The 16,447-nt window shown below is 38.0% G+C and overlaps 1 protein-coding gene and 1 non-coding gene across 2 annotated transcripts; one reads left to right on the forward strand and one right to left on the reverse strand.

The window, feature by feature from the left end:
* Positions 1–11,259: 11,259 nt before the first annotated feature.
* Positions 11,260–11,709, reverse strand: LOC125370636. The gene has a single exon (XM_048376929.1). The coding sequence runs from the start codon at positions 11,707–11,709 to the stop codon at positions 11,260–11,262; it is 450 nt and encodes a 149-aa protein (XP_048232886.1).
* A 4,316-nt stretch (positions 11,710–16,025) lies between these two features.
* On the forward strand, positions 16,026–16,129 carry LOC112533868. The gene has a single exon (XR_003078221.2). It is a non-coding gene; the product is annotated as a small nucleolar RNA R71 (small nucleolar RNA).
* The last annotated feature ends 318 nt before the right edge of the window (positions 16,130–16,447 follow it).

The following is a 16,447-nucleotide window of genomic DNA, read 5'->3' on the forward strand; positions in this document are numbered from 1 at the left end:
TGAACCTATCGATGCAGCCTAGCACTAGTGAGTATCAAGGTCGTATCCTTGGAGATCGGGTGAACCTAGAGTTACTACTATTCACTATGTTATCTAGTTTGAAATAGAGTGTGAGAAGTCTAAATTAATTAACTAATGATTATGAATGCAAATAAAGAAATAAGCAGCAACTGACAATCAAAAGACAACCGCAACAAAAGAAGCAAACCCAAAGGGGACATAAGTGATGGTATTCTAAGGTTGATTTTATAAATTACCAATCTTGCTACCCGTGCCTAAATCCTGAATCGAACTCGGTTCCTCTCTAGAGCTCACCAAGTTCCTAAACCTGCACTAACCTAATGGAATATCTTCCTATCAGATTATTACAGATTAGCATTAAGAGTGATTTAGATCTATTAAGAGTTGTTAATTCCTAATCCGGCAAGTGAATTAACCTTATCTCTAAGTGTTAACTACCAGTTCTTACTATTCAATTTCCAGTTGTAACAAGCATTTCTCAATATCAAGAAACAACCCAAAAGACAATTAATTCAACGTCTCAAATTAACTAAATCAAACTTTATTACTGAATAGCAAAAAGATTACAAGAATGGAAATTACAAATCTAACAACTAAGCACAATCCATCAACAATAAAGACCCCAATAGGTTCAAAAGATCTAGCTACTTATGTTCATAGTTAAAGCAAAATAAGGAATAAATAAGGAAAAGAAAATTGAAGGCATGTACACCTTTCTCTTTCAAGTTGGATGAGAAACCCTAATTTTCCAATCCAAAATATCAAACCCTAATTTGCCTCTTGAATGCTCCCAAATATTGTTTTGATCCTCAAATCGATATTGAAAACAAGTGTAATCCTCCCTTAATTGATGAATTTGATCTCCCAAGGTTGACAATTGAGGTTTAGAAAACAAGTGAATTGAGTGTATATTGGAATTAGGTCAGAGAAATCGAACCTACACTAAGAAAATCAAACTTTTGCCTATATAGTCTCTTCAGCACGGTCGTGGTCAAGCTTGTGCTGGTCAGCACGGGTGGAGTCCAGGCCGTGCTGAACCCTAGGGTTCCATTGTGTTAACCTCTTCCAGGCCGTGCCCAAGCCGGTGTTGAGCCACCACGGGCCGTGGTGGCTACGAAAACCATGCCAAAAGGCACTCTTGGAAGGCAGCTAGTTGGCAATTCAGCACGGCCAGAGTCTAGGCCGTGCTCAACCCTCGGGGTGCTAGTCCTCACCCAATTTGATGGATTTTCATTCGTCATCATGCGTATTTCCCTCGATTGTTGATAGTGTCCTTCGAAAATGATCTGAAATGAGAAAGGAAACAAAAGACAGGTGACTCTAGCATAAAACGAGATAATCATGCATAAAAACGTAAACAATTGGGCATGAAAACATGTGTAGTATGATGCCTATCAGGCCTGTTTTCAATTGTATAGTGCTTTAGTAAGTTTAAAAATATGATCATGCATCACATAGTTTCAAAACCTGGTGTTTATTCAACATAGACTTCTTCATTTAGATACCCATTTAAAAATGCACTTTTTATGTCCATTTGGTAAAGTTTAAAATATTTAAAGCAAGCAACAATACTTAGAGTTTAATAGCCTTAAGTCTAGCAATAGGATCAAAAGCTTCATCGAAATACATACCTACTTCTTGATTGTACCCTTAGGCAACTAACCTAGCTTTGTTTCTGACGACATTTCCTTGCTCATCTAGTTTATTTCTGAATACCCACTTAGTTCCAATGACGGACTATTTCTTGGGTCTCGGAACCAACTTTCGAACCTGATTCAGTGTAAACTGATCTAGTTCTTCTTGCATGGTAGATATCTAATATTCATCATTTTGGGCTTCTTCATAGGATTTTGGTTCTATTTAGGAGATAAGGGCCATATTTCCATATGAACATTTAAATTTTTCCTTTTTCATCCTTTTAAATTATATTTAAAATTACCTTCTAGAATCAATTTAGACTTAATTGCTGCAAAAAAAATTTACTTTGAGTGGTGAAACCCAATTTTTGTAAGTTCAGGGACCAAAGTGCAAATATTTTTGAAATTTTTGCTCCTTAGAGCCAATCGGTCTACCTAAAGCCGGCCGACTCTACATAGCGTCGATTGCTAATTTTCAAAATCTGATGCCGCTTTGAGCATATTTTGACTTTAAGAATTATTAAAAATAAGATTCTACAAGGCGTTTAATGATATCCTTTTCTTTTGAATTTAAAAATTTTTATGAGTCTATTTATTCTTTTAGAGTTTTTGAAAAACCCTAGCTCTATATAAACATCCGTATAAAATAATTCTAGGTTACGAATTCTCATTAACTTTTAGAAAATATTAGTTATTAACAAGGCAAAAACAATAAGAAAATCCTACATTTTCAAAGGCATAGAGTTTTTTGGTAACTTCAGTTATATAAGTCACTAAGAAAGAACTGAGATTAGGAAAGTCTTTTTTGAACGATAAAAGCTTTTCCAAATCCTAGTCAATGCTGGATTCCCACCCATCTTCAATTCAACCGCCTCATTATCTCTAAAGACTCATACATCAATAATCTACAGGGACAACCTGAGGGTTCCCCCCACATCTTGCATCATTAGCCTCTCTTTCCTTTATTGGTTTTCTATTTTTTTTATGATTCTAGAAACATGTCTAGCTTGATCTTTGAATGATTTTGTGACAGCCTGACCTGGAGAAGCAGTCCGACAAGGGTGGGAAGTGGACACCAAGGCAAAGATAGGATGCCTAGACAAGGAGCGGCTTCTAGCAAGTTTCTAGGATGGCAGCACCCTAAGGTACGGGGGTACATGAATGAATCGAATTGCACATTGAAATGGGGTGAGAAATGGTTGATAACATATATGTAAAGAGTTAGAACTAATCATATGAGGTACCTTTTGGTTGTTTGGCGGTGGAGTTGTAAGAAATCCAAAGTTAAACGTGCTTGGTTCAGAAAAATTCCAGGATGGGGAACTTCTTGGGAAGTTCTCAAACCTGCCAAAGGGACAAAACCGTGAGGCCAATAAGGGGCCAAAGCGGACAATATCTCATGTGATATGATTCCGGGTCATTACAGATTTGCATGATTAGATTAGGGTTTCTCATGAATTAACATGTTTATAATTTTATTGGGTTTGAATTTGGTAATATGATTTGCCTTGGATTTGAATATGATAATATGAATGTGTTGGGTTTTAGTTATGCTAGTTAAAGAGATTAGGATTATATCATTTGTTTATTTTTTTTATAGAAGATCATGCGATTACATGAAAGTTCTAAGGTTGTATGTCCAAATATAGAATCTTCCTTGCAAGATGTTTTAGCTTTCTGTCAATTTGTTCTTTTTTGTGTTTATGTTATTTTATGTGTTTTAGTATATTTAATTCATGTCCAGTGTTTTTACTTTATTATTTCATGTTTTTAATTACTTTTGACCTTCTGTATATGTGTAATTGGGTCTTGGGCATGAGAACTTCCATGAGAGTTGCACAACCAACCTAATCAAACACTAGAGCTAATTGGCCCTATAACCTTGGTGGATCGGTACTTCAATCAAATTTTCCCTAATTTCATATTTCTACGTATTTTTTTTCTATTTTGTATACTATAGTTTACTTTTTTAGGTGTTTTTCTTTTGATTTATTAGTTATAGGAGGATTGTAATAGTTAGATTTACTTTTTTGCACTTTATTTTCATTCTATGTTTGATGGATGCTAAATATATGTTGTATGATTGCCTAATTAAAACTTGACATATAGACTTTAGGTTTAAAATTAGACATTAACATGAAAAAGTAGTCCATTAGATTACAGGATGGTAAAATAGGCTTAAAATATAATCCATGTGTACTTAGTGGGTTTTGTCATACTTAATTAAATTAATTAGGCTACACTAGAATAAGGATCATCCAATTAGCCCTCAGCATAAAACATAGTCCACTTAAGCTTAAAGGTTGAAAATTAAATACATAATCTTTAATTGGGCTAGACTAAGTTGGCTTTGTATATATTTAAATAGTTAAGTAGATTAAAACAAACTAAACATGTGTTGGCCTTAATAAAACGGGCTAGATTTTTAAGGACCTCACATGTTATAATGGATGCTTGTAAGAAATACAATTATCGCATTTATAGGGAATAGCCCGTTAAATGATAAAGTTAAGGACTAAGATACACAAATAAGAATGTTGGCTTCCATATCCATCTGTGGATGTGGCGAAGCTTCCTTATAGAATCCAGTACACCACTCAATTAGTAAAAGTGTCCTAGATAATTACCCAGGTGGTGACTCCTATCTCCGCGCTAGTTTCTATGATTAGTTAGCGTGTTCCTATTAGGTTGAAAAGTCTTATAGTGCCATACTCGCTAGAGATATTTAGCTGCGCGCCCAAAATTGTCGCCCATAGCATTATTTCCAAACATTACCTTTCCTCTTTCAATTTTCCTCATGTTGAAAAGAGGTTGGCATTAAATGTCATTTCTTTTAGGTACCCAAACCTTTTGGGGGTCCTTGAGGGTTAGTCATAGAAGTCCCTCTTAATTAGAGATGTGCCTTCTTAACATAGCAAAATACATTAATGCCCCTAAACATCATGCAATAGTGGCATTGAACACTTGGTTTAATCTTTCTTTTATTCACATGCCTCTTTGCTTGAGGTTTAGGTCTCATAACACTTTTAAATTATCATGCATATAAGAACATGTTTTAGATGAGTGATGAGAAGCATGTTTCTTATACATGAATGCATAATAGGTTCCTTTAATCCTATCCTTTAGAACTTATGAGGCTCTTTCCTTTCTTTTAAGAATAATAGCTTTAGTATGTTCCTTTGCCTTCTTTTCAACTCCCTCAATTGAAGAGGTTTATGGTGTTGAGGCCTTTACAAATTTAGATATTGGAGGAGATGAGGTAGACGATGATGCACCATTAAAACCTAATCCATATTTGATCAAAGGAGGCCTTTGAGACACAATCAAGGTGTCCAAGGCTTCTTTTCTTTTTTGGAATTTTGAAATTGAGCCCCTAAATTTCTTAACCTCTAGTTTTAAAGAATCATTCTCTTTTGAAAAAAAATTTAAGGATGAGGTTTGAGATGAAAGCTCATTTAAAGATTTATTTAAGTCATCATTTGAAGTTCATTTAAATCTTGTTCAAACTTTGAGCATTTTTCTTTATAAATCTTCATCCTAAAACAATATTTTTTTTTACATTTTAAATCCATGATTTCAAGGAGTTCATCATCATCCATACAATGCATGTCATTCTCATAATCTAAATCGTTACATGCGTGGAATGTAGAACATACCTCATTGGAGTCATCTTCACATGCCATGAAGCATAGTTTGGCCACTTCTTCTTCTTCATCTTCACTTGATAAAGAGTCATCCCAAGTAGCTTTTAAATGCTTTCTTCTTTTCCTTATCCGTCTCATACTTCTTCTTGTTTTCACTCTTAAAGTAATAGGCTTTAGTGTGCCCTTACTTCCCACATTCATAACAAGTGAGATCACTTTTCTTCTTTTTACAATCCTTAAAGCTTGAGTTAGAGTTAGAGGATGACTTCTTGAAGGGCCTCTTCTCCCTCTTTCTATTCTTGATTATCTCATTAACTCTCCTATAGAGCATAGCCAATTCTTTATCCTCATCTTCACTCGACTCAGATGCACTGGAGCTATCACTCTCTATTACCTTGTAGAGCTTTTGAGAGCCAAGGATTTACTCTTTACCTATCTTTCTTTTCCTTACTCTTCCGCTTTCTTAAGAGCCACCTCATGGGTAAGAAGGTTGCCGATGAGCTCATCCATTAACACCTTCCCCGAGTCCTTATTTGCCTCTTTGATTCTTGCCACTCTTAAAGCGTAGTTCTTAATAGGTAGGGATTTAAGGATGTTGTTGTTGATGTTAGTGCTTACTCAACATCCTTAAATTATTAAGGATGGTGAGAAGCCGATTGGTCATGTCGGTGATGCTTTTATTTGGCTTCATCTTAAATAGCTCATACTCCCTCATTAAGAGTTAGATTTTCTTAAACTTGACTTGTTTGGTACCCTCGTGGTAATTCTCCAAGGTCTTCCAAATCTTCTAGATGGTAGGTAAATGTTGATTTCTTTCACATTCCTCTCTAGATAAGGAACTAAAGAGGATGATCATGGCTCTTTTATTCTTGCCATTTACTTTTCTATAAGCATCTGTCCATTCATCTTTATCTAAAGGAATGTCCACACTATCTTTTTGCTTTGTTAGTGGCTTTCATTCCTTTCTAACGCAATCCTATATATCCATTGTATCACTATCCAAGTAGATTTCCATCTTGTATTTCCAATAGGCATAATCAAACCCATCAAAGTATGGTCTAAGGTGGTGTTTCCCTTTGTTGGCCATCTTGATCTTTAACTGTTGCACTTAAATTTTAATGAATAGTCCTTGCTCTAATACCACTTGTTTGCCCTTATGAACCAAGGAGTGGGGTTGAATTAGTGACTTTTGTGAATGGTTACCAACTAAAAATTTTAGGTGACTATAAAGGAAGAAATAGAAGGATAGAGAAAGATACATAAAATACGATTTATAGTGGTTCAGACATTAACCAACCCTACGTCCATTCCCCAATCTCTAATTGGATATTCCACTATACACTTATACAATTATAATGGAGTTTCCCCAAGCTCACTCCCAACCTAGAGTTTAGGGCTCGTACCAAACCTTTACACTTATGTTTTCTTCAAAGGCTTACATACAATCTTATAAGAATTTACCTAGACTAACTCTCAAAGCCAATCCTAAGTGTTTAAGCTAATACTTAAACCCTTATAAGAGCATACAAGCTCTTACAACTACCTTTACAATGACTAATTACACACAAAGTTTAATGAGAAAGGTTGAAATAAGTGAGCAATGAATAACACACAAGTAGAGGTTGTTGATCAACCATAAATGTCTTGTGGAGGGGGTATTTATACCCTTTTAAAATAAAGAAAGGTCATACTATGGTTCATAGGCCTTCTATTACTTCTAGCTATAAATAGTGCGTCAAATGCATTGTCAAAGCATAGTTATGGTCGCTACACCTTAATCGTGGTTGCAATTAGCTTTTCATAGTCAAGACTAACTCTGATAGCGGTAGATCCTAAAGCAAAACTACGACCTAAGGCAGTGTACCTATCGATGGAGTATAGCTAACAGCGAGTACTAAGTGTCGTATTCCCCAAAGAACATGTGAACCTAAACCTACTCAATCTTCTCTGTTATCTAATCTTAAAAATGGCGTTGAATGCTAAATACGAAATGAACTAAAGCTACTCTAATTGTTATCTAACTATGGCTACTAGGGAAGGATTAATTCAAGTTAAGGAATAACCCCTTGGGAATTCTTGTCTCTAGGGAATGGAAACTAAAGATGGAATTGATTGATTGAATTCAATTTCCGAGGGAAAATCTCTATGCAATTAATGCCTTTCTCAAGGATACTAACATCTTAACTTAGATTAATTAGGTTGAAATCTCTTCCTAACTCTCATTATCCAAATTAGCATTATCTACCATTTAACACTATTGAGAGTTGTTAATTCTCAATCCGGTAGAATGAACACCCTATCTCTAGGTGAATTCAATTCTAGGTTGCAAAGGACAATCCAAACCTAAACGTCTTTCGCAAGAACATTCAAATTCCAATAATCATTCAACAAGATATGAAGAACAAATCAATAAGCACTTCCATTGCAAACCAATATTGAAAATCAATAAATTCAATTCAAAAGTTTAGTACAAAAATCCATAGATAAAGAACCCCCAATGGGTTAACAAGTTTAGCTAATCATGTTCATTATCAAAACCCACCAGAATTCAATTACAACAATGAGTAAAGGTAGAGAAACCCGAATACACCCTTGGATGAGAGTAAACAGCTCCAATTCCTCTTACCTAATCTTGAATCGATTCTTGTTCCTCTTGCTCGAATTGAAACCAATCAACGAACCTCGCCCAATCTTTAATCTTCGAAGAGAATCCAATTGAAACCTTGGTCCAAGTCTCCTTTTTCCTTAGTTCCAGCTCAGAAAACCCTTAGAGAGAGAAAGAATAGAGTTTGGGACGTCCTCCCTTCTTTTCTTTTCGCGTTTCCCTCTTTTCTTTTTTTTAATTAATTCATCCAGCTGCCGCGAACATGGCCCGTTTTGGTGCCCATGTTGGGAACATGGCTTGCTCTTCAAAACGTGTTGGGAACACGGGCAGTGTTAAAACCAATATGGCCGTGTTCAGCTTCCTCATGTGCGAACTTGACTTGTTTAGGCAAATTTGACGTCCAATTCTACTCCAATTCTTCCCTTTATCACTTTTTGACTTCTTTTGGACCTAATGCACACAAATAGACGCATAGGGTGAGTGTTGGGACCAATTCGCATCCAAATGTACATAAAATCAACCTTAAAAACCCCATTAAGATGTGTGTATTCTACGCACATCAAATCACCCCACACTTAGCTCATTGCTTGTCCTCAAGCAATCAAAAGTAAAATAAGGAAAATAAACCACTAAGGAACAACACTTAAAGTGATAAACAAGCTAAAGAGCCCCTGCACATATCCTTAACAAGCATAAGTCAAGCAAAAAGAAACGAAGCAATCAATTCAAGTATCAAAACCAAGATGCTAATGATTCACAAAATACTATCTCAACAAAATTATTCAAAACCAACTCCTCACAAGATTCACTCTAAATCACTCAAAGTGTTTAAAGGGTAGTGTTTAATCGCTCAATGCATCAAATACTGCCTTACTTACTATATGCTTGCTCTTAAATCCTACTCCTACCACTTATGGAGAGTCAACAACCATGTCAAGAGGTCTTTATAAGGGTTGTAATGGGGATTAGGTAGGGGTAGGTAGATTTGATAAGAGTTGAACCTATGGTGTTATGCAATAAGATAAATGACCTACACACAAGCCACAATAATCACAAGGGATAAACAATGAATAGTAGTACAAGGTGGGAAATAGGAATCAAGTGAAAATGTAAACTCCCAAAAGTAATTAAACAATTAGCTCACTTACTTTCTTTCTTTTCATCACCCTTCCCTCTTATTCTTCTTATTATATTTATTTATTATTTATTTATTTTATATATATAAGGGAAGAAACATTCACATAATAGAGTGAAGTTTACAAGTTTCCAACGCTATTCCTAAGACACAAATTCCCAATAAAGACAACTCTTATGCAAAATCATAACCCAAAGCAGAATAAAACTAAGTGGTAATCAAATATGATAGAAATAATGAAAGAATGGATTATCAATAAATGAAGGGCAGGTTGCTCCTCTATGCGTGCTGCCAAGAGAACACTCCTCAGTCTATACTCTGGTCCTAGCGGACCCTGCCTATGAGTCACCATCCCTATACTAACCAACTGGGGAAGTCCCAAAGTCTCCATAACCCCAGCTCTGTCAAATGTGGTACTGCCTCCTCCAAAACCCCTAATCTCCTAGCCAGCCGAGTAGTGTAAGTCCCAAAACAGAAAAATACCTTCTTTGAGTTGTTGCAGAAGGCACTGATCTGTCTGGCCAACAAGTATCCCATGTCAACTGACTAGCTCTGGTGCATGCTGTAAAGTATAAACAGGTCTAGCTGGATCTAGCTGGATCACTACACCGCCGCTGTCTCCCATACTAGTGATGGTCCTAGTCAGCAATGCATGCAAGTACCGCAGTCCCTCAAGCAAGTTAGACGCTTGACCGTTGGCATCAGAACCTCAGCCATCGAAATCTCAGCCCACATCTGCGGATATAACACACTAGGCGTGTGTATACAACCACTATATACCTCCCCAGCTACATCCTCCTCAGTCCACAAACCCAAGTTTACCCCAAACTACTGTACACTCATCGTGAAAGTCTGCTCTGCTGGTCTGAAACTAATAGCATCTGGCTGCTGAAAGTCTTGCAACTGGTCTGCAGAAAGAAAGTGCTAGCAAAATCCATAGTCAGCTCCCTATACGTCGGCTCAACTATCTCAAAAAAATGCTGAAATGGGGGCGTCTTAAGGTATCGGTGGACTGCAGCTGCAAGTCCGACGGTCTCTAGTGCTGGCCAGTCTATCCTATGCCCCTTTCCCAAATCTTTGTGCCTCATCGACTGGTATCTCTACTCGAAGGTGGGCTACTCGTGGAAAAGTAGGAATCTATGGCGCTGCGGTCGTCTAACTAGGCCTGAACTAATCGGTGCAGCGCCTGAGGATCGAGAGAAAGAGGAACCATCGGTCTGCCTCCTCTTGTAAACTCCTGATCCTCATCTAGTGGACATGGTACCTGAAAAAGAAATTTTTAGTGCCGAGGATCAACGAAATTCTGGCAGCATAACGACATAAAATGGACAAACCGAACGATTTAACTCAATAAAGTTAAACCGTTCAATGCCTTGCAAAGAAAATTCAATCCACAACACTGCCAACCATGGTGCTAACCAATTAAATTCTCAATTTATCCATATTAAGTCTAAATTCGTCATGATCCATCACAAGGCAAACCAACAAACTAAATAGAACAGACACACTCAGAATTGACAAAATATGTCAAAGCCAGTTGTTTAGCGACAACCAATAATAATAGAGAGGAAAATAAGGAAAGCATACTTTAGCAAAAGGAATTCAGTGCACAGTCGAGCCGTGTTGAATGAACTTAAACATGCTTACTTACCAGTTTGATGAAAATGCCCGTGTTAAGGCAACACGGGGCCGTGTTGCCAACACGGTCCGGCATAAATGCCCGTGTTACCTTATGTGCACGTGTCCATCTTTAATTTAATTTTCCATAAATTGAACACGGTCCGTGTTGAAACATCACGGGGGCGTGTTGCCAACACGGTCCAGCATAACTGGCCGTGTTACCTTCTGTGAACGTGTCCCCTTAAAATTTATTTTTCTGTAAATAGAACATGATCCGTGTTGATTAACACGGTCAACATAACTGGCCGTGTTGGTAACATGGCCTTGGACACGCACGTGTTGAGCTCCAAAAACTGCAAAACTTAAGATTTTCAATACTTTCTCAATCTTCCTCACCTGCACAACCAATAAGTCCTCAACTCATACACTCAACATACATAAAACTTAACAAAACAAACTGTGAAACCTAATCAAACTAAGTTCACACATAATTCAAACCAAAATCAATGCCAAAAATGGAAAAACTAAAGAATTAAAACAAAATTAAAAGAAACAAGCTTCTTTAAAGTCATAAGTTGGACTTTAATCCTTTTCGAATCAGAAATGGAGCGCCAAATTCACACGCTCTTCCACATCCAGTGACCCTCCAAGATAATGCTTCAATCTTTGCCCATTAACCTTGAAATTTCCCTTTTTCGGATGATGCAATTCAACCGCACCATAAGGGAAGACTTGCTTCATTGTAAATGGCCCCGACCAGCGACTCTTCAGCTTTGCTGGAAATAAACGGAGACGAGAGTTAAATAACAACACACTATCTCCTACGTTAAACTCCTTCAAACCTTTCAATTGCTTGTCATGCCACTGTTTGGTCTTCGCCTTATAGATTGTCGAATTTTTATAAGCTTGTTGACGCCACTCCTCTAGTTCATTTAGTTTCCACTGCCTTTGTCTACCTGCACTATCTAAATCAAAGTTACAAGATTTAAGTGCCCATAACGCTTTATGTTCTAGCTCAACAGGTAAATGGCAACCTTTCCCATACATAAGCCTAAGGGAGTGAACCCTGTAGAAGTCCTATAGGCAGTTCTAAATTCCCATAAAGCATCATCTAGCTCTGTAGCTCAATCTTTTCTACTGGCTCCTATAGTCTTCTCTAAAATGCGCTTAAGCCCCCTATTAGTAACCTCTACTTGCCGACTCGTTTGTGGGTGATAAGCCGTGGATAATCGTTGAGATACTCCATATCTTTTAAGCACTTTCTCAAGTTGAGAATTACAGAAATGGGTTCCCCTATCACTAATTAACGCTCGAGATGTTCCAAACGTTGAGAATAGTTTCTTAAGGAACCCCACAACTACCCTAGCATCATTAGTAAGCAAGGCTTGTGCCTCAAGCCATTTAGAATAATATTCAACAGCAACCAATATATACTTGCATCCATATGAAGAAGGAAAATGCCCCATAAAGTCAATGCCCCAAACATCAAAAATTTCCAAAACTTGTATGCTATGTCGGGGCATTTCATCTCGGGTAGAAATGTTACTTGATCGTTGGCATGCATCACAAACCTGGACATATGCTCGTGCATCCTGAAAGATAGTCGGCCAATAAAAACCAACATCCAAAACCTTCCTGCCCGTATGGTTTGCAGCTTGGTGTCCACCAACCGGTCCCTCATGACAATGCTTGAGAATTTGAATGACCTCCTGCCCATATACACACCTCCTGATAATTTGATATGCACAAATCCTAAACAAAAAGGGGTCGTCCCAAATGTAGTACTTCAAGTCAGCAAAGAATTTCTTCTTTTGCTGGCTCGTCATACCTTTTGGGAGTACCCTTGCAGCCAAATAATTAGCATAATTAGAAAACCAAGGAATAGCATTAGTACCTGAATTGAGCATAAGTGCTCATCCGGAAAGAAGTCATCGATCGCTTGCTCATTAAGCTCCTCCAAGTGCGGGTTCTCTAATCGAGAAAGATGGTCTACTGCAAGATTTTCAACTCCTCGTTTATCCTTAATTTCCAAGTCAAATTCCTATAATAAAAGAACCCAACAAATTAATCTAGGCTTAGAATCATGCTTTGAAAATAAATACCTTAAAGCATAATAATCCATGTAAATGATTGTCTTTGACAGCACAAGGTAAGAACAGAATTTATTAAAGGCGAACATGATAGCCAGAAGCTCCTTGTTTGTCATGGTATAGTGTTCTTAGGCATTCGTAAGCGTCTTGCTAGCATAGTAAATAGGTTGGAACTTCTTTTCCCTGCGCTGGCATAAAACAGCTCCAACCGTAAAATCACTAGCATTGCACATAAGCTCAAAGGGCAGCTCGCAATAAGGAGAAACCATGATGGGAGCCGTGGTTAGTTTTTCTTTTAATAACTCAAAAACTGTTAAACAATCATCATCAAATACAAAAGGCACATCTTTTACTAGCAATTGAGTTAAAGGCCTAGCAATCTTAGAAAAGTCCTTAATGAACCTTCTATAAAACCCTGCATGCCCTAAGAAACTTCTAACAGCCCTAACCGAATTAGGGGGAGGTAGCTTACTTATAATTTCCACTTTAGTTCTATCTACTTCCATCCCTGCACATGACACTTTATATCCTAACACTATACCCTATTGGACCATAAAATGACATTTTTCCTAATTCAACATAAGGTTAGCTTCAACACACCTAGCTAACATCCTGTCCAAATTATGCAAATAATGGGAAAAAGAGTTACCGAATACAGAGAAGTCATCCATGAAGACCTCCATCGATTCCTCTATCATGTCATGGAAAATGGCCATCATACACCACTGAAAGGTCACAGGCGCATTACATAAGCCAAACGGTATCCTCCTATAGGCAAAAGTGCCATAAGGACAAGTGAATGTCATCTTCTCTTAGTCTTCTAGTGCTATAGGAATCTGAAAGTAACCAGAAAAACCATCAAGGAAACAATAATACATATGGCCTGAAAGCCTCTCAAGCATTTAATCAATAAAAGGAAGGGGAAAGTGGTCCTTTTGGGTTGCGTCATTCAGGCATCAGTAGTCTATGCAAACCCGAAAGCCCGTTACCGTTCATGTAGGAATCAGCTCCTCCTTTTCATTTTTCACCACAGTCATGCCCCCTTTCTTGGGAACCACCTGCACAGGACTCACCCAAGAACTGTCAAAAATAGGATAAATTAAACCTGCATCAAGAAGTTTAATTACCTCCTTTTTAACCACCTCCTTCATATGAGAGTTCAACCACCTTTGTGGTTGCACCACTGGTTTGAACTCATCCTCCATTAAAATCTTATGAAGGCAGTAACTCGGGTTTATCCCTAGTATGTCAGTCGTCTTATACGTAAATGCCTTTACATACCTTCTCAAAATACACAACACCATCTCCCTCTCCTCAGGTGTGAGATAAGCGGAAATAATGACCGGTAAGCGCTTTGCTTCATCTAAGTAGGCATACATTAAGTGCATTGGAAACTCTTTCAACTCAAGAACAGGCAGCTCCTCCAAATAAGGCTTCAGCTTCTTTACTCCTGACCTGTCAAGAACAATAAAACCATCAGTCTTTTCATCATTAAAATCAGCAGCTAATAAGTGCTCTAGCTGCTCCAACACTTGTTTATTGGACAAATTATCCTCATTTCTTGCATTGCCACTTGCAAAGGATCATCAATCAACATTTCCTGCAATTGAGACTCCACAATATCATCAATAACATCAATCGAACACACAGTACCATCGTGCTCATATGGGTGTCTCAAGGATTTAGTCAAATCAAACGTAATGCTTTCATCATCTACCCTAAGTTCCAGCTTTCTTCTACTAACATCTATCAAAGCTCTAGATGTAGCTAAAAATGGTCTACCTAGGATCAATGGAACATCACTCTCACCATCCATGTCCATGACAATAAAATCCACAGGAAATATAAATTTGTCAACTTTAACTAGCACATCCTCTATAATCCCTTTTGGGTACTTAAAAGTTTTGTCTGCTAGTTGTATACTCATCCTAGTAGGACTTAGCTTAGAAGTGCTTAGTCCTAACTCCTCAAATAATGAGCTAGGCATCAAATTGATGCTAGCTCCCAAATCAGCTAATGCCAATAATTTCAATTTATCCCTAATCAAACAAGGTATAGTAAAACTCCCTAGGTCACGTCGTTTGACTAGAATCTTGCTCTGAAACACTGCTGAGCATTCTGCATTCAAGGTCACCAACCCCAAACCCTATAACTTCCTCTTGTTGCTTAGAATCTCCTTTAAAAACTTTGCATACTTTGGCATCTGCGAAATAGCTTCAACAAAGGGCAAGTTAATCCGCAATTGTTTAAAAAGATCTAAAAACTTACCGAATTGCTGATCAACTTTATCCTGTTTGAGTTTTGCAGGATATGGAATGGAAGGTTGGTATGGCCTCAAGGGGATCTTCTTCGAATCCTCCTTCTCTTCAACTGCTTCCTTTCCTTTCTCCTCTGGCTTGTCTTCCTTTTTCGACTCATCCACCTGCACATCAGAATCATCATTAGTAAAAGGCATAGATGGACTAGGAAGTTCCTTACCTGATCTCAAAGTAATTGCTTTGGCATGCTCTCTTGGATTAGAATCTGTGTTACTTGGAAGCATGCCCGGCTGCCTCTCAGCCATCATCCTAGACAACTGCCCAATTTGATTTTTCAAGTTTTGAATTGAAGCTTGTTGATTTCGAATCAGTGTCTGTTTGTTGAAATCTATTCTTTGAAGTTGCAATGAACTTCGTCATCAACTCTTCCAACTGAGGCTTCTTCTCTTGATTACCTCTTGGTTGATGGGGAACAAAATGCATAGGTTGCTGCTGATGCAACCTATGATATCCTGGTGGACCTTGGTTATTGGAATTTCTCCATCCAAAATTAGGATGATTCCTCCACCCTTGGTTGTATGTACTGCTGTAGGGATCATTCTGCTACCTACTTATATAATCAACATGCTCAACGTTAGAAACATTAGTAGGCATAGAAGATGCAAACATACCTCCTGCATTACAATTGGCATTGTAAAGCGGTCCACCACAGAATTCACATCCGGGCTGAGCTGCTTGGACTGGCATCTGAAGTTGTTCTATCTTTTTAGAAAGTAGCTATACTTGTGCCGCCAAGGCTGCTGTAGGATCTGCCTCAGCCCGATATACAGCGGGCTTTGGACCTCTAGCCCATGTAGTTTGCCACTGAAAAGTGTTGGTGGCCATCTCTTCTATCAAATCTTGGGTTTGCTCAAGTGTTTTGCTATTGATAGCTCCCCCTGCAGCTGCATCTACCATTTGTCTAGTGGCCGTATTCATGCCACTATAGAATGTCTGCACTTGCATCCATAGAGGAAGACTATGGTGTGGGCAACACCTTAACAAGTCCTTGAAGTGCTCCCAAGCTTCGTACATCGATTCTCCTTCACCCTGCACAAAAGAAGATATATTATTTCGCATTTGAACAGTCTTAGCAGGAGGAAAATACTTATTCAAAAACTTTTCAGCCAAAGAAGTCTAGGGAGTGATCGTGTTCGGTGGCAAGGACTGCAGCCATCTTTTCACTCTATCCGTTAAAGAAAAAGGAAACAGCCTCAACCGTATGGCATCATCGGGTGTTCCATTAATCTTAAAGGTATCACATATTTCTAAAAAGTTGGCGATATGCTCGTTTGAATCTTTGCTCGCTCTCCAAATTGCACCATATTCTAGATCATCTAGATCATATTCGACTTTATTTCAAAATTATTGGCCGCCACGGGAGGCCTCACTATCCCA

Source organism: Ricinus communis, chromosome 7, assembly GCF_019578655.1.
Source record: "Ricinus communis isolate WT05 ecotype wild-type chromosome 7, ASM1957865v1, whole genome shotgun sequence".
In the NCBI taxonomy this organism is placed as follows: Eukaryota; Viridiplantae; Streptophyta; class Magnoliopsida; order Malpighiales; family Euphorbiaceae; genus Ricinus; species Ricinus communis.